Source organism: Barbus barbus (assembly GCF_936440315.1).
Source record: "Barbus barbus genome assembly, chromosome: 2".
NCBI lineage: Eukaryota > Metazoa > Chordata > Actinopteri > Cypriniformes > Cyprinidae > Barbus > Barbus barbus.
The window spans coordinates 44,725,951-44,751,554 of NC_136730.1; the positions used below are offsets into that span (position 1 = coordinate 44,725,951).

Genomic DNA, 25,604 nt, shown 5'->3' on the forward strand with positions numbered 1-25,604 from the left:
CATTTATCCAATCTATCTAAATGTTAAAATTCAGGCTTTTACAGCTGCTTTACACTTTCAGGCTAGGCTTTCTCAGGCCAACCTAAAGTCTGTCTTGATTTTATCTAGTTTTATTTGTTATTTTATTTTAAAGTATTTTAAGTATAGCTAGCGGCTATATTTCTTGTTAATATAGGTTTTAACTGCAAAAATTAATTTTACTCTTATTTAGTTCACACATTATTCAAATTATTATTATTATCATCACCATTATTATTATTATCAACAAGAACAACTATGTTTTTAGCTAATTTTAATATGGAAAGCTTTGTGAGTAATTCTACTTTTATTTAGGCATTACACTAAATATTTAATAATTGTCACGGGCCGCCGGGGAAAGAAGCTCGAAGGAGGCAGATAGTCAAATGAACAGAGTCTTTAATAATTCCACATTGAAAAATAAGAGAACAACCTCTTTACATGACATAGACAGGACAAAGAAACCGAGGAAATGCAGGGCTATAAGTACTAAACAAAATGAGGGACTAATGAGTAAATTAACAAGACACAGGTGAACAAAATGGTAATCAGGAAACTAAGGAAAACTAGGTCACAGGGGAATAGGCCAACTGAAAACACAAAGAAAACTACACTCTAAAAAATGCTGGGTTAAAGGCAACCCAGTACTGGGTATATATTGGACAGAACACATGCTGGATTGTTTTCAACCAACAGTTGGGTTAAATGTTTAACCCAACCTTCTGGGCAGCAACCCAACCACTGGATAAAAACAACCCAACGTCCATATTTTGCCCTGCGCTGGTTTGTATTAACCCAGCATTTTTTTGTAGGACAAAACATACTGAACATGTGACATTAATAATGATAATAATAATAATAATAATAACAATATGTATATGTATAATTTTAGCACGTTTTGATGTGGGAAGCTTCACCAGTAAGTCTTGTTTTAGCTTATGCATGTTACCAAATATATTTTAATAATAATAATAATAGCCTAATAACAACGATGATGATGATAACAACAATCTCTGTATATTTAGGTCGTTCTGATGTGGAAAGCTATGTGAGTAATTCTAATTATTACTCTAAATAGTTTATCGTTGTTGTAAAATGTATTATTATAACGCAGCGTATCCATGGCTCTTATTGTCATATTTCTCTGGATATGCACGCTTTTATGGAGGCGAGGAATCCGCTGCTTTCACTCTGAGGGAGTTTCGGTCTATGAATGATTAACTGCATTCCTGATCTGAACGTGACGCGCGTCAACCTACACCATCTTCTGAGTCTCTCTCTCTCTGTCGGCGAGATGAAGGTGCGCATGCAGCATCACTGGGGGCGGATTCCGTTGTCACTGACAACCAGCCAGAAATCAAAGCCTGAGGACCGGGATTACATCACAGGCTCGCGGTGGGCTGGGTCTGTCCACTGCGCCAGGTGTGATCACAGGCTTTTCTCGTGGGAACTCCCTTGCAGAGGCTCTTCCTGCGGTGCGCCTCCACGCATCCATCGCCCGGGGATATAATGGAGGAATCCCACACATGACACTCGCCTTTGGGACGGACTTCATCTGCTTTGAGTCCCGGTGAATCTTGTCCAAGGAGCTGGCACGCAGAGGGAGCAGAGCTCGTACAGAAATGCCTGTGTTTTCTCCAGTTCTGACTCGTCGAGAGTTTCTTCTTCTTCTCCTCATATGTCTTGTTTTATTGCCCCGTTTGCAGTGTGCTGAATCGGTGAGTGTCCTGTATGAGGTTGGCTGAATGCATGTAATTTGGTGTACATCTTGGCATACTCTCTCTCTCTCTCTCTCTCATTAAAGCGCAAGCAGCCTCCTGGTATTGAAATATTAGTTTCCGGACAGTCCAACACAGTAACCCAGAAAGGTATGAACTGTTCTCCAATTGCTTTCCAGAGAGTTTCTGTTTCTAATAACTCTTGGTTTATTTGATGTGTGTGTGTGTGTGTGTGTGTGTGTGTGTGTGTTTTAGTTCTCACAACAGATGGTAAAGAGTGCAAGTTTCCTTTTCGCTTTGGCGGGGTGATTTATCAGCAGTGTATCTCTATGAACTCTCACAAGGCCTGGTAAGAGCTAACACACACCTGCAGTATGCACACGTTCAGTGTCGCTGTCCTTCAACTGTTATTTTTTTCAGTAATCACAGAGAAATAACCCTTAAACCGCTGACCATCAAACCCAGTCTCAGGTCTCAAAGCCCAAAACCGCAGCTGCAGCAAATCACAACCAGACTCACAAAGAATGTGTGGAATGTGCTTGTTTAATAAATAGTTTGGCTAATTAGATGTTTTCATGTACCGATAATAGCGTATACTCTCAGATCCATGTTTATCTGTTCAACTATCCAATAAATCAGCAGAGAAAAGGCGATCAGTTTATAACCAAGCTCAGTCGTAGGTCCGTAGACATTCTGAGGATCTGGTTTGGGATGAGTTAGAAACTGGGTTTTGGGTAGAGAAAAGATCTGGTTTAAGGCGGTTAACCTACATTCTTAACCAGATCTTTAGTCAAACAAACCTAGATTCTGACCAGCTCAAATCTGTTCAGTTAAACCCACATCAATTCAGATCCGTTGTCAGCCATGACATGGGTTATCAAAGTTAACTAAAACTAAATCCAGAGAAAATATTTTGTTACTGGAAATAAAAGAAACTGGAATAAAACAAAAAATATATAAAAATATCAATTTATTTGATTTAAACTAGTTCCAAAGGCAACATTTATTATTTCCATTTTATTTTAAATTGATGAGTAAATATGATAAAAGTAACATGTTTTGCTATCCTGGATCAGGTAATCCATCTTACTTTTAATCCAGTTTTTCAGACCAACATTGGACTGGATCTCTCTGATAACACTCTTTGTTTTCCAGATTACCAAAACCTGGATTAGCAGTGCTTTTAACTGGGCTACATATCACAATATAGCTATAGAAAGAAAATCAGGTAGAATCGGCCAGACTCCCATCTAACCTACAACAAATCAATATAAACACACAAATATACATGCAGTAAGGGATGCAGATTTTAGAAACTGTGAGCCTTTTGTCATTGTAATTAATATACAGTGATAAATGACTTTTTTGACACTATTTTTATGATATTGACAGCTGTTTGGGACACGATCTTTTTTCTACTATACTGAAAGGCTTAATAGCTTACTTCTACTTTGTATACTTTTAGAAGCGCTAAGTATAAATTCATATATACACAACATAATACGAATGTATTAGTTAACAGCTTTAAAGTTTTATTGCATTTTGTTCCTGGAATCAATCTTAAATCTACTCTTCTGATGGGATCAATGTAATTGTTTTGAACAACACATACTAGATCAAAACAAGACTGAATCAGGTATGTTACATTAAATTTATTACATTACAATTAAAGAAAAGAAATTGCAAACTTTATTTCACCTTGTTCCCTAAATTTAAACAAAATAAACTAAACTTTAAATAAATTAAAAATGACAAAAAAAATGCACAAAAATACTTAAAGGAATAAAATAAAAATGAATCCAAAACATAAAAATTATCTATAGGATCTAATTTGCTTTCGGAATCTTTAATCAGTGCATTTGAAAGATTTGACCTAATCCGATTTAAACCGCTGGGCTCTGATGATCACCCATCTTAAAGCAGTTTCTTAGCCAAGTCCTTACTAATCCAAACCCACATGCCTGAAACATCAAGCCAAAGTCAGAACCCAGCCCTTACTTTAATGCAAGCCTAATCAAAGAGCTTGAGTAACCTTTATCCAGCACAGACTTAACTCTAGAACTACTCATTCGTCATCATCTGCGTAGCTCTTTAGGTTCCTCTGCCATACGTCAGCGAGTGGAGCAGATGACTACACACCGATTTCATAAACACTTCTAAACACTGAGAGTGAGTGAGGGTTATCAGGCAGAGAGATCAGGGCCGTGACGAGAGATGAAAGAGGCGGTGCGTTATTACTGTGACATCACTGCAGCTCAACAAGTGTGTGCACATCTCCATATGGAGCAACTCTTCACTGAGGATTCACTCCGGAAATCTGGAGCAGGGTTTGCTTGTGGTTGTGACATGGCACTTCTCAGTTTGACTTGTTTCCAAAAGCCTGTCAGTTTGTTTTCATATTCTCCCAAACCTTTATGCTAGAATTTCTTTCTGTTGGAATGCAAAAGAAGATCACGCAGCTCTCTTTCATTTATCACTTGTCAAGTCCACCCCCTCCCAAAAACAAAAGTCCATACCATTCGTGTGCAAATTATATGATGCTTTATGTCATTATTCACTGAGAAGCTTCTCTTGCATTGAAAACCATTGCAAGAGTGAAGCTGAATAGTCTGATTCTTGAACAGAATGAACTGAATAGTCTGATTCTTGAACAGAATGAACTGAATAGTCTGATTCAAATAGTGATTTATTCGACGCTTAAATCTTGTTTGCGCTGCTTGATCACACAAAGCTTTGTTTGGCTTCAGAAAATCTGGAATATAACAGACATACTGTATTTATATCGTATTTATATCGTGCTTTCTGTTTGTTTTTGACTTTGACAGTGGTTCTGTTGTGAAAAATGAGGACACTTTAACATAAACTTTAAATGTGAATGTTCAGACTCTTAATTGCATGTTAATTCACGGTTCGCTGGGAGCTTGATTGACAGGCGATCCGACCAATCAGAACACAGATATTATTTGCCGCCGTTGCTATCCGCCATCTGGTCCGACAGCTAAGGCTGGTCTCAATGGAAATCCATGTTAAAACAGGGTAAAAAAAGATGGACTGAATTGAAACTTTTTCAACATAACTAAATATAAAAATCTCCGCAGGGTTAAGCTGTGCTGTTGTTGGCTGCCACATTAACGGTCATTTATTTATTTAGTCATTTAGCTTTTATCCACAGCGACTTATAAATGAGAATAATAAGCTAAGGAAGTACTTGTTTGGCGTACCAGGAAATCTGTTGCATCCGGTGCTGTGTGCATGGCTTACGGTGCTGAAGTTAAAATACTGAGTGTGAAATAATAAAATAATGTGTGCTTTTATCATTCTGTGGAAAAATCCCGTGAACTTCGCTCTGATCGGGAGCTGTTTATGCACATGTGCGCTCATCTTTCAGTGCAGCTAATCGTGTCGTTTCATGTCATCTTCCCACTCATCAAACTATGTCAGGTCCTTTACTGCACAAAGACGGTCATTGCGACACTCTGAAGTGATGAAACTATGGTGCCATGTGCTTTTTTAAACAATTTATATCTTATATTTTCAGCTTGGAAAATATGTAAATGTGACTAGAAACACCAAAGACCAGAACTGTAAAGCACCGTTCTAGTCGGGCGAGACTTCCGCGTTCAGATTAGATTGTGTTTTATTAACATCTACATCCACCCCAACCCTAAACAATATTGCAAAAACAGTAATTATTGTTGTGCAGTGTGACAGGGAACTTATGCTATATTGGTGTGCGCATGCCCAGTAGTCGCAGCTGCATCTCTTCTAGCATTAACCACAAACCAGGAGAGCAGATTCAATTCAGTGGCCTTAAACTTGAAAAACAGGGTTGAAGTAAAGTTCTGATGTTTATTCATGTTTATTTCATGCTTTAAGTACGTTTGAAAAAAAGATCGGTTCATCTGTGCTGCTTGAACTGAAAATTAAAGAGCCACAAAACGATATATATTGTTTGAATTTCTTTAAAAATGACAAAATTTGAAAGCTGACAGTCCTGATACTGACCTTGTTGTCTTGTCTGTCGGCACATTGTCAGTTTCCTCTTTGCTCTGCAATGTATTTTTCACTGCATGAGCACATCATGTGTAGTGTGAGAGCGGCATTGTTTGTCAGATATAGCAACCGTAACTAAGGGTGGCCGGGATTTTGCAAACGGTCAGTTGCTGTTAATGAAAATGTATAATAGTTTTAAATTTATATTTAATGCATTTGGCTGAAGAGTGTTTTTTAATTATTTTAAGTAGGACTTAAGTACATATTTTAATGTAATTGCACAATTATATATGGTTGAACTAAAATATACTTTAATGTCATTTTTATTAAACTTGTAGGCTACAGAATGTCATGTATTTAAAAAAAATATGCTTTTAATTAGCAATTTAGTACTTATAAAATATATTAAATGCAGAATTGCATAACATTACAGTTAAAATTAAAATCCAGTTCTTTACATGTGCTTTTAGTCAACACATCAGAACAAGTGTACTACTTTAAAACACGACAAACGATTATTTAAATTATGATTTAAAATGTACTTTAAAGAAACTTTTAATTTGACATTGTTCAGTTTAAAAGTATACTTAATTGCGTTTAGAAACAGTCTTGAAAGTGTCTCTCTTGAGTGGCCTTTTATTTCATTAATATATTATCTGCAAGTACAGTTTATTTAAAACATATTGCCACTGAACTGGTATTTATTGTTGTCATAGCTGTCTGCTTTTACCTGCTTTTTGTAGTTTTGTTTGCGTTTGTCAAGAATGGGAAGAAAGGGAATATTGTACAGTCAGTTCACTTAGTTGTTTGTGACCCTTGTTTTAGTCTGTTTGGTCTTTCTCAGGTCTGGAGTGTTTCAGATGTGTGTCAGGCTCATTGTGTTTGCGGTTGGTCTTGTTTCTAGGTGTTCTGTCACACATAACTTTGACCGCGACCAGAAGTGGGGATTCTGCAGTTCACAAACACGACTCTTTAATGGTAAGAAATTGTCCTTTCGTTCTATTAAAACTATTAAGTCAGCATACGTTCTTCTGTTTTTACCTTTCAGAGAAACCAAACAGTCATTATTTCCAATTAGATTCAAAATGTGTACAATGTTTAATAAAATGAAGCACAGTAAAATCTAATTTAACTAAATGAACACAAAGTTATTCAAATGAATTTAACAATAAATAATAATAAATAGTGCTGCCAAACGATTAATCGCATCCAAAATAAAAAAATTTGTTTGTGTACTGTGTATATTTATTGTCTATATAAAAACACACATATGCATGTATATATTTAAGAAAAATATATTATATTTATTTGTAATATAATTATATACATGTAAATATTTTCAAAATATATACTGTATGTGTGTATTTATATATATATACATAATAAATATACACAGTATACACACATATGTTATGTAAACAACTTTTATTTTGGATGCTATTAATCACGATTAATCGTTTGACAGCACTAAACTTTTATGTTTTTATTTTAATTTACATTTATTTTTAGAAAGCTTAAGTAATCTTAGTACTTCAACTTAAACTCATTTTTTAACAATGTTTGACCATTTTACTTAACAAAAACAACACTGCATGGAAGTGAACTAAACAGTTTTAAACATAATTAAACTTAAATAGTTTTAAAATTAAACAATGGCTTCTAAAGAAACTTAATGGTCAACAATCGTTAAATCATTGCATTATTCACCTTACTGCTTCATTTTACATCACCAGCAAAGTCATAAAAAGTATGATGTCTGTGGTCAAGGGAACATTTTTTGCTCGTGGATGGATTAATGACAGAAAGTGTGGGTTTTCCAGGATGTTTGACTTTCAGAGGGAGCTGTTTATGTTCATGCATAAATGACACGCTTTGTTTGTGAGACGCACTCCACCAGACCTCCATGTTTATAACAGCAGATGTACAGAGTTTGTGCTTTGGTTCAAACACACTACGTGTGTATACGCTTACGAAGAGCGGCGTCATGCACTGTTTTTGTGAAAGGTCATTAGTGGCTTATTTGGTTTCCTTTATGAGACTTTATGAGATTTTTTTAACTTAATTATCAAATTAATTCAATACTCTCAGCCCAGAATGTGCTCTGCGAGTTTGAGTGGGCAGAAATGCTTCTGTACTATATTTACACGCACTTTTAAATGTGAAAGTTCAGTAATCAGGTCTGGGAGTGATGCAGGCTGCATTTTTTTATGATTGTAAAACAGATAGTCTCTCTGACTCAGTGAGGGTTTGCGAAGTGAGTGAACTCAGCTGCACGATGAATCCGCTCTCCAGTCATGATGATAAGCAAGTTTTGCTGTTTTTATCTCTTCCTCTGCTCAGGGCTTCTTCCCCCGCATCACAGGCCGAGTCTCTGTCAGCAGAACCCGTGTTTGAATGGTGGCGTTTGTGCGACGGCCGCTCACCTGAACTCATTTGATTGCATTTGTCCAGATGGATTCACTGGAGCTCTGTGTGAAATGAGTGAGTCAAACACACACACATACAGTGAAGTCATATTTACATAATGTAATGATAAATACAGTGTGTACTTCAAATCTTAAAGTGTATTGTTAAAAGGCTGTACTTGCAGATAATATTAATGGAATAAAAGGCCACTTAAGTGACTTTCTTAACAGACTTAAGTACACTTTTAAAAAGTGTAATGTCAGATTAAAAGTTTGTTTAAAGTGCATTTTAAATCATTATGTTTTAATCAACTTTTGTTGTGTTTTAAAGTGCACTTATTTTGATGTATTGACTAACATACTAAAACACATGTAAAAAATATATATATATATAATTTTCCCTGTTGCATGTTATTCAATATTACATTTAATATATAAATGTACTACAGTTAATGTATTCTGAATGTTCTAAATTATTACATAAAATCTTATGTTCTAAATTCATAACTTGTTGCACAATATTTTAATATTTATAATATAAAAAAATATACATATTTATAAATTCTAATATATTTAAATGTAAAAATAGTGCTGTCAAAATTAGTGCGTTAATGCAGGTGATATTTTTTTTTAGTTAAAGCCGGGCTCACACTGTGCGATTTTTAAAAGTCTTTTGCGATTGTTGCTTGTCACACTGTACGAACATGATCCCCATGTCAGACTGTAGGATCTCAGTTGTCTTAATGTCAGACTGTACGACAGCCCAGACGCAATAAAAACAGACGTACTCAGGAAGACTTGTCCGGAGTTTTACGTCATCAATACGTGACCCGCGTTATCTCGCTATAATGGTAGCTAGCAAACAACAGCAACGTGCAGCGTTAGTTTTATTAATTACATGCCTTGATGTTAAAAAAAAAAAAAAAACGAAAAAGACGACGTGTGTGGAGCAAGTCATGGCTGGGCAAAAGAGGACTTTATGGACTTCCAGTTCTACAGAGCGAACTTGAGGTCATTTTGTTATTCGAGTTTAAACATCCTGCCCCTTAATAAATAAACTTTAAGTAAACTTTACCTTGTACGTGTATTGTTTTTACAAATAATGAATGGTTTGAAGTTGTCGCGCTAATTGCGTCATCAGGTTCAGTGCTCCTATTGGTTCTTGGTTTGACGGTCGTCGTAGGAGATGTCACACTGCAGGAAACTTGAGGAAAGTGTCTGAAATCTTCTGACACTGCCAGAATTTAATCGGAGGAAAAAAATGATCGCAACGGCCATTAATCGGCTGTCGGTGAACATGTCAAACCAGCGATCTAGACAACCGATTTTAGCCTAGGATTATAGGAATCTTTTAGGATTTTCAAAATTTGTCTCAGACGAACAAATCGTGGCCAAAATCGCACAGTGTGAGCCGGGCTTTAACGTGTTAAAATTATTTAACGGTGTTAATGCAGGGGCAGAGCCTAGGGTTGGCCACCCCATTCATAACTGCTACTTCTGTCTCTTTTTTCTTGACAAGAAGTGCATTTATTCAGTCGCAGAATGTCTTTACGACCACATAAAACTGTAGACGTTTCAGACGCTCGCTCCAGCTTCACTTCAGCGGCAGGCGCGAGTCAAACAAGCGCAGAAACCGGCGCGTGCTATAGCCTGTATCAATTCATATAAAAACTACATGCATGCAATGTTGTGGTTAGTTAAGGCATGAAGTTACCAAAAAAGCGATTGGTAACACTTTATTCCGATAGTCCACTTTAGACATTCCTCTAACAGTAAGTAAATTTGCAACTACATGTCAACTAGCAGTCATTAGAGTATTAGTAGACTCTGCTTAATATCTTCTAACACTTTATTTTGATGGGTCCACAACATACAACATACTGACTATCAGAAACTTTGCAAGTATATGTCAACTTACTCTGCTAACCCTAAACCTACCCTAACAGTCTGCTCTGAGAGTTAGTAGATATGTAGTTGCAAATTAATAAGAATTAGTTGACATGTAGTTTCAAAGTTACTTATAGTTAGTAGAATGTCTAAAGTGGACTATCGAAATAAAGTATAACCAAGTGATTAAAGCTGCCTTAAAACTGTGCATGCAAAGAATATGTTTCTGAAATGGTTCAAACTGTCCTGGAGCAGCCCAGCACAGTCTGCTTCATCTGACACACTCGATTCAACTCGTCAGTTCATTAGTAGACACTGAAATGGTTCAGAAAAGGTAAAGAGAATTGAGGGAAAGTAAGATGCATGTCAGATTCGAGTCACGTTCAGCAGCGGCAGCTCTTAAAGTAATAGCAGCCAAAACAACCTAATAACCAGCTGCTGTGATGTCTGTTTATCAAGAACAAAATTAAAAAAGAGGAAATCAATAACTTTTATAGCTTTAAGGGTTCATCTCTATTTAGTTTAGAATTTAGTGTTTGATAACTTCCATTTCTGCATATTTCTGCTGAGGGGCACAGGTAGCTAAATACAATATTTATTATAGCCTAATGGGTTTATGTGAAGATTGTTTTAAGTTCACTTAAATTAGAAGTTATTTTTAAAGTCTAATAAATGTTAAAATTGATAACTCTTAATTATAATGTAATGTTGAATGGCTATAGTCAATGGTTAAATATTAAGGTGATATAATATATATATATATAGAGAGAGAGAGAGAGAGAGAGATAGAGAGAGAAATCAGTATACTTGGGATCAGTAATACTGGCCTTCAGTCATAAAAAAGATGCCACTAAACAAATATTAAAAATAGTCTTTGTTGTTTGTACAATCACACACGATTGAATGTGAAATTAGTGCAATCTAAAAGTATATTTAAAAAGTTTAATGTTAGGTGGGATTAACCACGATTAATTTCAGAAAAAAAGTGTGTGATTAGTTAATTTTAAATCGATTGACAGCATTAAAAATATTTAAATTCTATTAAAATGCACATTCATGTTTCTCTAGAACAGTGGTTCCCAACCTTTTTTAACTCACGGCCCACACAGCCAAACACATATGTTTCCGCGGCCCACTGCAAAAGAATTTAAACGATCCCGCTTTTTGTGTCGGGTTAACTAAGTACTCGGAAGCAAGGCTGTTAATTGTCTTTATTGAATAAACTGGTAATGTATTGAATAAACAGAAAATATACATGATTTATTTGATTTTGACTAGACATTTTTTATTATATTAACAATATTACAATTTCTATTAATAATAATTGGCGGCCCCCCTGCAATACCGTCGCCCACAGGTTGAAAACCACTGCTCTAGAAATTACATTAAAGTATATTTTAGGCTATAATAAATGTGTTACGGGGCGAACAAGACGTGAGAATTCATGTGCAGAGCTTTATTCAAAGGCGTGGTAACAACAGGCATGGTTCAGTAAACAGCAAACAGACATGAATGAGGCAAGACAAAGAGTATTCCTAGGACAAGCGTGGGTCTTCGATTGGCGATGGCCTCTAAGGCAGTGACAGGGTTAATGGGATAAATATGTAATGCATTTACAGTTTCTGGGATCACAACTGGACTAATGGGGCAGATAACAGGTCTCTTGTTAGGAACTGGATGAACAGGTGCTTCCACATTAGACTCATTAGTGGAAATGGGACAGACAGACAATTCAAAAACTGATTCATAGATTGATCCTGGGCAGACTGACAGTTCATGATCAGACAGATTGACAGAAACAGGCAAGACAGAGAGTTCAAAATCAGCATCTATACAGACAGACAGATCACAATCAGCCTCCAAAGCTGATTCAGAACCGGGCGAGAGTTCGGAGAGGAGCCCATCGGCCGGTCCAGAGCAAAAGCAAAAGTTCACTGATGGCCTCCATAACCATGAACGGGGCGAGAGTTCACAGATGGCCTCCTTAGCCGTGATAGGACAGGGCGGGAGTTCACATGCGAGTACCACCTCTAGAGATTCTGCAGCGGATGCCGCCACCTCTGGAGGTTTCTGCAGTGGTACCATAAGGATACTATCACACAAGTGAGTGCGGTGTCGTGTTTCTCTGCGACACCCACAGTGAACGCTGAACCAACAGTCCACAGAACAATCCAAAAAACTACTCAAAGACAAACGAGGGCCCTTATGAATCACTTTTAATTTTAAAGGCTGATTAAGGCCATCACAGAAAAAGTCTATCAACATACAGGCTGGTAATTCTGAGCCATTAGCCAGAGCCAAATATTCCGCAATGTAACCCTCGAGTGATCGTGTGCCCTGCTTGAGCGTTAGCAACAGAATCACTGCGTCCATACCTGGCAAATATTCTTTGGAAAAGCTGCTGGATCCTTGTTTGGCCGAGTACTCTGTTACGGGGCGAACAATACGTGAGACGTGCGGATCCATGTGCAGAGCTTTATTCAAAGGGGTGGTCACAAACAGGCATGGTTCAGTAAACAGCAAACAGACATGAATGAGGAAAGACAAAGAGTATTCCTAGGACAAGCGTGGGTCTTCGATCAGCAAACAGTATCCAACAGGGCAAGGCAAAGAGAGATAATCCAGGTACACAGCAATAATCCAGGCAGCGAAAAACACAATCCGAAACAGGCAAGACTATGACTATGACTATGACTACTAAGACAGGCTCTGTAACGTAACTATCATCTAGGCTAGCGATATATGCTTACAATACTCGGTGATCTGGCTGAGGAAGTTCATGGCTTAAGTAAGGCGTGTGATGGGAATCAGTAGGCGAATTAAGTAAGGCGTCTGTGTAATCAGTGCAATCAGCTGTGTGTGTCATCAGTGCAATGGATGATGGGAACTGTAGTCTGTGGTGAAGTGCAACAGTAGTGTAGTGCAAGAGTCCATGTGGTGAGTTAGGGACCTCTGGTGGTGAGTGAATGGAAGTTCATAGACCGGATTCGTGACAAAATATCAGTTCATTCAGCAGTACTTTAAACATATTTCAAAGACAATATAATTAATTATGAAATTTCATATACTGTAAAGATGCACTCGTGTCCTACTTAAGTGGGTCAAAAACGCTCTAAAGTTCAGCTGATTGTATTTATTATCAATTTAAACTAGTGCTATGCAATGATTAATCTTGATTAATCGCATCAAAAAAAAAAGTTTTTGTGATCATAATATATGTGCGTGTACTGTGTTTATTTATTATGTATATATAAATATACGCACATGCATGTATATATTTAAGAAAAATATGTTATGTTAATATATTAAAAATATTTATATATAATATCTATCTATCTATCTATCTATCTATCTATCTATCTATCTATCTATCTGTCTGTCTGTCTGTCTGTCTGTCTGTCTGTCTGTCTGTCTGTCTGTCTGTCTGTCTGTCTGTCTGTCTGTCTGTCTGTCTTTATTTTTTATTTAATTCTGAAATAATGAATTATAGTTCCATCAGTTATTTTTTGTTTAGTAATAGGAATATTATAGCCTGCAGTAATGATAAAGCTTAACAGTATCAATTAATGATAGTAGTGTTGGATCTGTTTACATGTAGGCTTCATTTTTGTAACACAACTTCACATGTTGGTCTCCATTCATGCGTCGTTCTCTTTTATGTTTTGAAATCTCTCATCTTTAACGCTATCACATGTCCTGTGATCTGTGAAGGTTTTGTGTCCTTTATGTTGTCTGTCATCTGATATCGGTGGAGCTCGGATGGGTGGGAGAGTCTGGAGAGTTTGTTCTGATGCTCGGGTTCGCTTCTGTGGTTTGTTTTATAGAGAAGTGCTACGAGCCGCTGCATCTGAAGTACTATGACATCGGAGACTCGTGGGGACGGATCTACCTGCGCTCCGTAGAGCTGTGCACGTGCCTCAGCGGAGGAGTGAGCTGCGAGCGTGCACGTTACACAGGTAAATAAACACCTCACACCTGATCACCTGTGGCCTGTAGCACAAACCGAGATGAACAAACTCTGAGTTTCAGCGTAGGTTTAGAGTTGACAAAACCAAACAAATCCACCCTGGTTTATAAACACTTCTGCTGCAGCAAATATTTGAGAAGACAGCAGAAAGAAAATATCTGACTATGCAAAAGAATCAGCTGAATTGAAGTTTATTTCTGTCATGACAACTCTCGGAGGGATTGGCATGGTATTGTACATGACAATGTTAATGTATTTGGTCTAGGTGGAATTTATCTGCTGCTGCTGCGGCACAGCAAGTACCGAGACTTACTACTGCCAATATATCCACAACATGCTGCTGTGAGCATGTAGGACATACTGCTGCTGCTGCACATATAACACATATGAATAACCCCCACATAGCATGCATGAATCACCTCGTATCAGATCCATACAGGTGGAGCTGGGGAAGGTGGAGGGTTTCTGAAGTGCGCTGCGAACTGCTACTGCAAACAAAAGCCAGGTATTTGAATAATGTGTATACTGAGCTCATTGGCTACTGATACAGAAGAAATCCAATCAGCTGTGCCATATGATAATGATGTCATTAGGTCAGATTGAGTTAGACCTATCGGACTGCGCCATCTAGAGTTTCATGGCAGAACTGTGTATATAGTTTCACACAGAGCTCAAAAGAAAATACATAACGTTTAGTTATTTTAAAAGCTTTATATATTGAAACTTACTCGTAGGCAATGTATATATTTAAATTAATTAAAATGCAAATATTATATTAATTGCCAGTTCATATAATATATTTGTCAAATATATTATATAATTATTAATAATTATAATTCATATGATATTAATATAATAAATAATAAGGCAATTTTGTCTCTGAAATACTTCTACTCTAAACTGCTTTAATTTGGAGAGAGAGAGATATGGGGAAGTGGCTTCATTGCATCAGAAATATGTCACTTTGCTCACAGCTGATTGGTCCAGTTTGGGTTTTCTGATCTCTAACCCAGAATAAAACCTGCTTCAGAGCAGGGTAGCCGTGTGGCGTAAGTTACCATGCTGACGAAACCCACTCAAAACCAACCCATCTTCTTGAGCCCGAAAACTCAGAGTTTGTTCAAACTAAACCTGAACTTACCTAAACACTGAAACCGGCTTCATGATACAGGCCACAGCAGCTACTGCGGTATTTTTTCTGAACGTTCTTCTATGTGTGTGTTTAGTGTGTTTGAGGAATCGCTGTGAAAATGACGGAGTCTGTAGGATGATTGAAGCCACTGGTGAAGAGGTGTGTGGATGTATATCTGGATATACTGGACAATACTGTGACATCAGTGAGTAAAGACACACACACACACACACACACACACACACACACACACACACACACACACACACAGACATGTTGGTTTTTGTGGTTTATGGGGACTCTCCATAGGCGTAATGGTTTTTATACTGAACAAACTGTGTGTGCTATTGCCCTACACCAACCCTACACCTAAACTTAGCCCTCACAGGAGACTTTGTGCATTTTTAGATTTTCAAAAAAACACCATTTAGTATGTTTTTTAAGCCTTTTGAATTACGGGGACATAGGCAGTGTCCTCATAAACCACCTTCATATTGTAATACCTCTGTCATACCCATGTCATTATACACATTTGTGTCCTCATAAACCACACACACACATACATACACACACACAAAACACACACACACACACACACACACACACACAAAAGCAGGGCCTGAAAGTATTTTTAATCTTTCAAATAGCCAGTAAATGCAAATCTAAATGTAAATCTATTCCTTTCAGAAACTGATAATTATCTCCCTCAGGATGTTAAACTACATATTATATGAGTTTTTGTATCCCCCATTCATTTTATATGAGGTTTGTATTTTTCTATGTAATTATTTCAAATAGTTAATTATTTGTAAGTATAGTTAAAATATTGGGAAAAACTCAAATGGCTTGTACTCTTTTAAAAATGTATAATTTATTTAAATTAAGAAAGAAAGAAAGAAATACTATGAATAGAAAAGATAAAGACAAAGAAAGAAGAGCATATAAATACAACATAAGTATAAAATTAAAAGTAAAAGTATAAAAGCATATCAGCTGTTGTTGTTTCACTTTAAACATAATCAATAAATATATATATGATATAATTTACATCAATTAAATGAATTGTAGTTGTTTAAAACAGTATATTCATATAGATAAATTACATAAACAAACAAACAATCAGTGTGTGTATATGCATGTATTAACTTTGGGAAAATTAATTAATTGTAAATAGTTTTTAATGCAATAAATTGAATATCAATTCAATATATTAAGTTTTGAAAGAACTAATATTTGAATTGATCTGTTGCAAACAGTTGAGTAGATCAGGCCTGTAAAGACATTTCAAAATCTATTTTATTATTCAACATAATAGTTTATCTAACAGGACAAAATTATTGCATTTGTGCCGTTAATGCAGACACACACACACACACACACACACACACACACACACACGTCTCATAATCTCTCCCTGTGTGTGTGTTATCAGAGCCAGGAGAGCAGTGCTTCGGTGACTCAGGTGCTCAGTACCGCGGTGTGGTGAATGTCACGGTCTCGGGCTCGTCTTGTCTGCCGTGGAACTCAGATCTGCTCTTCACTGAGCTGACGGTGGAGACGGTGGATAGCGCCGCCCGCAGGGGCCTCGGGGAACACGCCTTCTGCAGGTCACGCTCTTACTGTAACGCAGGGGGGAAGGAGAACAGCTTTTACTTTTCTGTGCAATCAGACATACGATTTCCACTCAATAAAACAGGTCAAAACATCCCATAGACGCATCTAGAGAGCAGAAGATCACACGCAACAACCAGCGTTAGTTTAGTATCACTACAGTTTTTCTTAAGATTTTGAATTAGTTTTTAATTTTAGAGGTAACACTTTATTTGAAGGTGTCCTTGTTACACGTTACATGTACTTACTATTATAATAACAATTAATTATGCATATTTACATGAAAGTAACCCTAAGCCAAACCCTAACCATATAGTACATGCATTACATTTATGCATTTAGCAGACGCTTTTATCCAAAGCGACTTACATTGCATTCAAGTTACAGTTTTTAAATTTTTACTCTTGCTTTCCCTGGGAATCGAACCCATGACCTTGGTGTTGCTAGCGCCATGCTCTACTATTTGAGCTACAGGAAAGCTCCTGTATCCTGAATGCATGTAGTTCATTAATATTACTCAGTAATATTAGTTAGAAGGACACCTTCAAATAGTGTAACCTTTTTAGTCGTAGTTAAGTAATTTTGTTACATTTATGTCCATTGTAGTTTTTTTAAATGAAAATGAGAAATAAGTAAAATAAATAGCAGAATGAACAGATGAATATGTACATTCAAAAGTACTGTCTGTTTTGCTAGAGAAAGTCATTATTTTTCACAAAATATGTGCATTTCAGAGCATTTTTGCTTTTGATAAGCATTTGTAATGCGAAGAAGTCCTGCATTCTCCCTTAAACAGCAGAAAAGCACCACGAACACATGATTCCTGTCTGAATCTGAGCGGAGATGCAACCATTTGTTCAATTCTCAGCCCATTTTCACATGTACGAATGACTCTGAAGACTTTATAAAACTGATTTACACTCTTTTGCAGATTGTAAGTTAATTTATACATTTTGAAGACTTCTTTTTGTCACTAAAACCCATAAATGGTGCTATTTAACTGCTATATTTTGATAAATGCATTAAAGCTGATGCAGATAGATAGATAGATAGACAGACAGACAGACAGACAGACAGACAGACAGACAGACAGACAGACAGACAGACAGACAGACAGACAGACAGACAGACAGACAGACAGACAGACAGACAGACAGATAGATAGATAGATAGATAGATAGATAGATGTCAAACTTTGTTGATTGCAGTCAATATATAATCATATAAATAAAAAAATGCAATGGATTGATTATCAATTGAACACATTATGTATTGAAAGTCATGTTATTTTCAGAAAGTTACACAGCCCTGCATCTTGCAAAAAGGCTTAGTATTACCTCATTTGATGATACTGATGGTGCTGTTAAAAATATCAATAAAAACTTTCACATACAGTTTTTTTTCTCTGTTTTTTACAAAATATGAATGCACATTTTTCAAATTATATATATGCATTAGCTTTGTTTAATTTATCAAAATAAAGCAGCAAATATAGAATTGAATAGCAAAAGTTTTGGTTTTAATGACAAAAAGAGTCTGAAATTAACTAACAAATCTTAATTTACAATCTGCAAAAGCGTGTAAATCAGTTTTATAAAGTCTTCAGAATCATTCATACATGTGAACATGGGCTGAGAATTGAACAAATACTCACATTGCAGCTCAGATTCAGACAGGAATCATGTGTTCATGGTGCTTTTCTGCTGTTTAAGGGAGAATGTAGGACTTCTTCACATTGCAAAGCAAAAATGCTACGAAAAGCACATATTTTGTGAAAAAGCGTGACTTTCTCTAGCAAAACAGACACTATATTTTGGAATCAGCACCTGGAACTCAGAACCATGCACTGGATTGAACCGAGTAGATCTGCTGTTATGTGTGATTGTGATCTTGTGCTGTCTGAGGTGTTTTCCTTGATTTGGCAGGAATCCTGATCAAGATAAGCTGCCGTGGTGTTACACGATGGCGGAGCGGGCCGTTTCGTGGGAGTACTGCGACATCAAGCCCTGCTCCAAACCAGCGCGTCAGTAAAAGCAGATCCTGAGCTTCTCATGACTCAGCAGTAAACAAGAATCAAATGATGAATGATAACCTTTCCTAAAAACTTCTCTAGAAATCTCACCGACTTGTGTGGGAAGGGAAAGTCTAAGCCAGCGTGGCCCGAAGCGCTAGATTTGATTGGTTATTAGCGTTTGTCATCATGAGCCTGAAACACCATGATCATGTTATGCGGTTCATTATTAACGGTGTTCACCGTGAGACGCTGCAGCACATGCATGATCGTGTTCAAGCAGGCTCTTTATACATCTAATGTACATTAGCATTCACAACTTAAAATTAATATATTGCATTCAACAAAGATGCATTAAATTGATCAAAAGCGACAGCAAAGACAACTATAATGTTACAGAAGATTTCTATTTCAGATAAACGCTGTTCTTTTGAACTTTCTATTCATCAAAGAATCCTGAAAAATACATTGAATCACAGTTTACACAAAAATATTGGGCAGCACAACTGTTTTCAACATTGATAATAATCTGAAATATTTCCTGAGCAGCAAATCAGGATATTAGAATGATTTCTGGAGAGAAGACTGGAGTAATGATGCTGAAAATTCAAATGACATTTTACTAGAAAACAGTTATTTTAAATTGTAATAATATTTCAAAATTTTTACTGCATTTTTGATCAAATAAATGCAATCAACGTTTTGAAAGTCTCTTAACTCTAGTGTTAGCAATAGCAAATACTAAAACAGCTTACCTATAGATTTATAGTACTATTCGTTATAGTACATTATTTTATTTTTATTTTAAGCATTTATTTATTTATTTATTTAATATCTTCTTATTCATTATTTAAATATTTTTTGTGTATTTAATGTAATTATTTAATTTATTTTGTTTAATCTAATGTTTATTTGTTATTTATTTGATTTGTTTTAATTATTATTAAATTTGAGTTATTTATATTGATCTAATCTATTTTTTATTTATTTATTTACTTACCCCTCTGAGGGTCCCCAGACCTTTTAAACCCCCTACTATAATGAACACCAATTACCTGGTTCCTGGAACAGTGACACATTTTAATTATATTTAATTATTATTATTATTATTATTTGGTTATTGCATACAGCTAAAACACTTTTATTAGCATGATTTTTTATTTACTTGACACTAAATACTTTTTGTACATTCATGTTAAGCGATAGAATATTCAGTAAAAAACAGTCAGGTGTATTCAGATTATTTTCATCACACATAATCTCTCTTGTTTCTGTCAGAGGGCCGCAGAGGTCCCGTGGCCCCGCGGCCGTCCCGCAATCCTGCCAGGACGCCGGCGTGCGGGAAGAGGCATGAGAAGCGGATCGGTCGAGGGCGAATCCTGGGCGGGACGTCTGCATTGCCCGGCGCTCACCCCTGGATGGTAGCGCTGTACATCGCAGACGAGTTTTGTGCAGGAACGCTGGTCTCGTCCTGCTGGATCGTGTCGGCCGCTCACTGCTTCCTGCGCAAGTATGTGTCTCTGTGTGCACTTCATGCATTTCTATAGAGTTACAGCTTCATTCTAACTCCATACAGCTATATAACTGTGACTCTCTCTCTCAGTCCATTAAAGTCACAGATTCGGGTCGTTCTCGGACAGCAAACCTTTAACGACACCGGTCCCAACACCAGGACCTTTGCTGTTCAGGATTATATTTTATACCCGCGTTACACACAGTTTGAGCCGACCTTAAATGATATCGGTGAGTTTGGACTCCAAATACAGAAACTTTAACATCATTAAACACTTACAAACCTACATATCAGTGTGTGTGTGTGTGTGTGTAGTGCTTTAAACTAAAAACAGGGCTTTTCTATTAAAACATATATATAATGTATATGCATACACACACTTGTAGTTTATGTTTTGTTCACTTTTATGTCTTTTTTATTAGTTTTTGTTTTGAATGTCAGTATAGTATTTATTTATTTTATTAATTATTTTTAGTTTATTTACTGTAGTTATTTTAGTACTTCAACTTAAACTGAATGAGAATTAAAAATGTTTATATATTATATTTACCTTTACAGTCTTAGTTGTACACACACACACATATAAATTATTTATATTAATTTATTTACAATATTTATTTACAAATTACTGTCAGTTTAATTTTAAAGTTGATTTTATGTTCATTGCTAGAAAATGACATCTTTTAGTATCAACACACTTTTAGTAACAGGCTTGCAAATAAAAAATAAATAAAAATAATGAATAAAATGAAGCTAAACAGCTTAAATAAAATTGTTTAAATTAACATTCATCGGTCTTCATTCTTATAACTGTAAATTGTTTCAGGAGTTTCAGACCGTGTTTTGTACTAAGTCCAATGTGTGTTCAGATGTGGGCGTCTGCAACATGGGCGATTGAACGAAGACAATATATTATGTGAAAATGTGCTTTTCAAGCTTCTCAGGAAACGTATGTCAAACTCACACGTGGAGACGTGGGCCGGTGTGTATCAGACATGCTTCAACATGTCTTGTGCTGAACCACATTGTTCCCCGATCTCGGTCTCCAAAAGCACATACACTCAGTTTAAAACAGTCATAAAAACACTGAGTGTTTCTCACCTGTGCTAAGCGTTGCTATGGGGCGAGTAAGCGTGTGTGTGTGTGTGTGTGTGTGTGTATATGTGTGTGAGATTTAGTGTCTTGTGTGTATTAGCAGCTGTTTTTGCAGTTTTAGTGAAGCTGAAGAAGGTGGACGGACGCTGCGCTCTGAAAACGCCCTTCATCAGGCCCATCTGTCTGCCGGGGAAACACATGACGTTTCCCGATCACTCCTCCTGTAAGATCTCAGGCTGGGGTCACATGCACGAGAGTGAGTTCCCCATCATTAACTCTGCAGCAGTACTGCTTTACTATCACTCAGATTCTGTTATAGTTTTTTCCAGTGCTTGAAGTGTACGGCACTTCTGACATGTTGCCAGAACTTACAGTCAAAGCGTCAGTGTCTGATTGATTAGAGATAACACGATATAAACCTCACTACCCAGGAGTGGTCACCTCTCATCTCGACAAATCACGTGAATGAATGCAAGCTGAGTCAGTCTTCCAGGGGTTATCAAACGAGCATATCAGGGAGCATTCAGAGTAGTAAAATACTGATTTGAATCAGTATATTTGAACAAAAACAATACTTTATAAAATTGAATTAAAACAAAAAGCAGGTTTTTGCGATCAGATCAACCGGTAAACTCCTGGAAAGTCCAAGGATCCAGTAAGCGAATGCATTCAAGCAGTAAGTTCAAAACAGCACTAATGCAGAGAAAACAGTCGATTTCATCAGAGATAATAGTACTCATGTGCAGATGTCAATATTATTTTCAGTATGCAGCTATTTGGCTTAAAATAGTGAGTGTTTTATACTGGATGCTGGCTGAAGGTGTTTTAGATTATGCAGAAGTCAGTGGTTTAGTAATTCTGCATGGATCAGTCAGCTCAAGGTAGCTTGTTTAATGGTATTTTGGTGCCTCCTTGTGGTCCTGTTTGGTATCACAGCTTGACTTGTGCAAAAAAAATAATTAAAGTGCTGCAAACTACTACTGTAAAAGTTTTCTGTGAAGCTGCTTTGCAACTGTGTGTATCATGAAAAACACTATACAAATAAATGTGTATTGAATTGCAAACATTTATTTATTTATTATGACACTATACATATTCATCGCAAATTATGAAAATTAAAAAGTACATTTTTTTGTACTTTAGTTAGTATTTATTTATGGGTGTGTGAGTGGGGTTGAGTACCGCCACTGCACTGGTTTTTATGTTGAACTAGTTTTTATTGCAATTTTTTCCTACAATATTTTCATTTGAATTTTACTTCATTTTTAGTCATTTTGGTGTTTGTCGTTTTATTAGTTATGTTTTTAAATGTCTATATAGTTTTTTTATTTTTATATCAGTTTTTAGTTTGAGTTGTTTTAGTGCAGGTTAAAATAGATAAGTAAAGATCGTAAACAAACTTTTTTGTTGGCTTGACAAATATCTTTAATATCTTTGAAAAGCTTCATGTTTGAAGATTTGTTCTACTGCATTGCAAAATTTTTATTCAAGTTGCTAACGTTTTTGCATGTTGATAGCATGTTTTAGCATTTTGTTAACATGTTTAGCCTGTTGTTAGCATGATTTTACAAGTTGCTAACATGATTTAACATGTTATTAGCATGTTTTAGCATGGATTATCATGTTGATAACATGTTTTTGCATGTTGATAGCATGTTTTAGCATTTTGTCAACGTTTAGCCTGTTGTTAGCATGATTTTACAAGTTGCTAACATGATTTAACACATTGCTGACATGTTTTTGCATGTTGCTAGCATGATTTAGCACATTGCTAACATGATTTAACATGTTATTAGCATGGATTATCTTGTTGATAACATGTTTTAAATTGTTGCTAATATGTTTTAACTTGTTGCTAGTATGGTTTAGCATGATTTAACATGTTTACATTAATTAACACATTGTTAGCGTGTTTCTAGCATGTTGGTAGCATGATTGGCATATTACTAGCATGATTTAGCACGTTGTTAGCCTGATTTAGCACATTGTTAATGTGTTTAACGTGTTTTAGCATATTGCTATCATGTTTTAGCATGTCGTCCTAGGATGTTGTAAAGTTTTACTAGTCTGATTGTAAAAAAGTTTTGAGCCCCTCAATGAAAATTGATGGGGTTTTTCATAGATTTGATAATCCATTATGAAAACCATACATCCGATCAGTTAGAAAAGATACAGCAACACGAGTCAGACCAGTCTGGAGGTCTGAGCCAAGGTTGGTGGTTGTAGAAGAAGAAATGGAGTTCAGTATGTTGGCTCTGTCAAGCCAACATGACTAAATGAAGATCAGAAATGAATCCACAATGCTGGAACAGAGCTGTTATGTAGTAATGCACACCTCAATGAATTGTATCTCAGTGAATGTGACTTGTGTGTGTGTGTGTGTGTGTTTAGAGGCGAACTCGTACTCTCACCTGATGGAGGGAGTGGTGAAGATCATTCCATTCGATCAGTGCTCGTCTCCAGACGTCTACGGGTCAGAGGTCAGGTCAGGGATGCTGTGTGCTGGAAGTGAGTCCTGTGTGGACGCCTGTCAGGTCAGATGCCAAAACAACACCAAACACCAATTGTCATGTTATTTATTAAGTTTATTGGATTGCAAATTTGGATTTTATATGACATAAAATATGCAGTTTGTAAATAAAGATAATGTCTATTTGAAAATATGCGTTGATGTTTTCGGAGATGTGAGCTCCAGACCGTTCAGCACTCATAAACCCATGGAGAGAGAGCGCCTCACCTTGGTCAGATCTTCTGGAATTTACCGCTGGCTCTAATGTCTCAATAGCGGATAAACATGAGATATAATTAGTTTTGGGTAAATCTAACGGGCAGACTTTGGTCTCATTAATCTACTATTTGTTCCAGAATAAATAGTTTTGGCAAAATCTCATCATGTTTATGTAACTTCAATATCAGAGCGCTGCCTTTGTACTTTTGACTGAATTGCCTAGCAACATTTATGATGGCTGTTGTTGTTGTTTATTAAATATTATTATTCAATAAATAATACTTGCTCATATCTCTGATTCCTCTAACCGAGTTTCAACATATTTTAGACATTATGATTTCGATCAGATGTGTCGGCTGTATCTGTTGATGAGTCAATGTAATTTCGACGTTTAAGTCTAATTATTTTAATATTTAATATTCATTTAATAATATGAATTCCCTGAAATATTATTGAGTAATATTATTTATCTTAATATATAATAGTATGTAATATTAATAATAATAATATATATGGAATATATTTATCAATAAATACTCTAATATCAGTAATATTAATAATAATAATAATATAATATAATAATAATATAATGTTTTAGATTAATATGAATATAATTAGTATTAATATATGCATTCATATAGAATATTCTTTATCAGTAAATGCTTGCAAACTTATGGAAGCCTGTTTCTGCCACTGAATAAATATTGAAAAAGGTAATTGCGAAATTTTTTCTCAAAGTTCTGACTTTTTTTCTCAAAATGTAGTTTATATTCTGCAATTCTAACTTCAGAACTCGCAATTGATAGTTTATATCTTGCAATTTTGTGGGGGAAAAAAAGTCAGAATTGTGAAATAAAAAGTTGCAACTTTTTTTTTTTTTTTTGTTTCCGTGGCGGAAACAGGCTTCCATACATATCAGTATTACTTTAAAATAATTTAATTGTTTGCACTGACAGATTGTTTTATGTGTGTGTGTGTGTGTGATTTGTTCAGGGCGACTCGGGCGGTCCATTAGCGTGCGAGTGTGACGGCGTGAGTTTCCTGTACGGGATCATCAGCTGGGGAGACGGATGCGGACGCTCGGGAAAACCGGGCGTTTACACCCTCGTGCCCAAATATTCCGACTGGATCAACAGCATCATCAAAAAATCCAGAAAAACATCCCAAAAAACATCAGTGAATAGAATAACAATAAACATTTGTATCGGGAGTCAATGCCAAAGATAAAACAACTGTGACTTTACTATTAATGTATTCATGAAGGCTTTCCATTCCAGTGTTACTGTGTCATACTGATGAACGTGAGCTTTACTGCTATTGTATTTATATTAACAAGCAATATGGTGACGTACACTGGAATGGAAAGTGTTATGTAAACTTATTATTATTATTATTATGTTTTTTGCATAGCTTTTGATTTATTTTGATTGCTGTGAAATAAATGTCTTTAATCTGCATTAAAAAAAAATAAAAAGAGAGTTTTTACAGTGTTTGAGTGAATCTAGTATTGGCTAGGTCATGATTTA

The 25,604-nt window shown here is 36.0% G+C and overlaps 1 protein-coding gene across 1 annotated transcript; it reads left to right on the top strand.

Moving 5' to 3' along the window:
- Positions 1-1,312: 1,312 nt before the first annotated feature.
- Positions 1,313-25,537, top strand: hgfac (HGF activator; the record flags this gene model as incomplete). The annotated part of the gene is made up of 15 exons (XM_079435938.1): positions 1,313-1,318; positions 1,725-1,736; positions 1,823-1,886; positions 1,992-2,085; positions 6,634-6,707; positions 8,070-8,210; positions 13,846-13,977; positions 15,215-15,325; positions 16,553-16,727; positions 18,657-18,758; positions 20,031-20,252; positions 20,346-20,485; positions 21,466-21,606; positions 23,742-23,884; positions 25,072-25,537. 15 exons carry the CDS (start codon positions 1,313-1,315, stop codon positions 25,303-25,305), a joined length of 1,791 nt encoding a protein of 596 aa, XP_079292064.1. The 3' UTR covers positions 25,306-25,537.
- Positions 25,538-25,604: the final 67 nt, after the last annotated feature.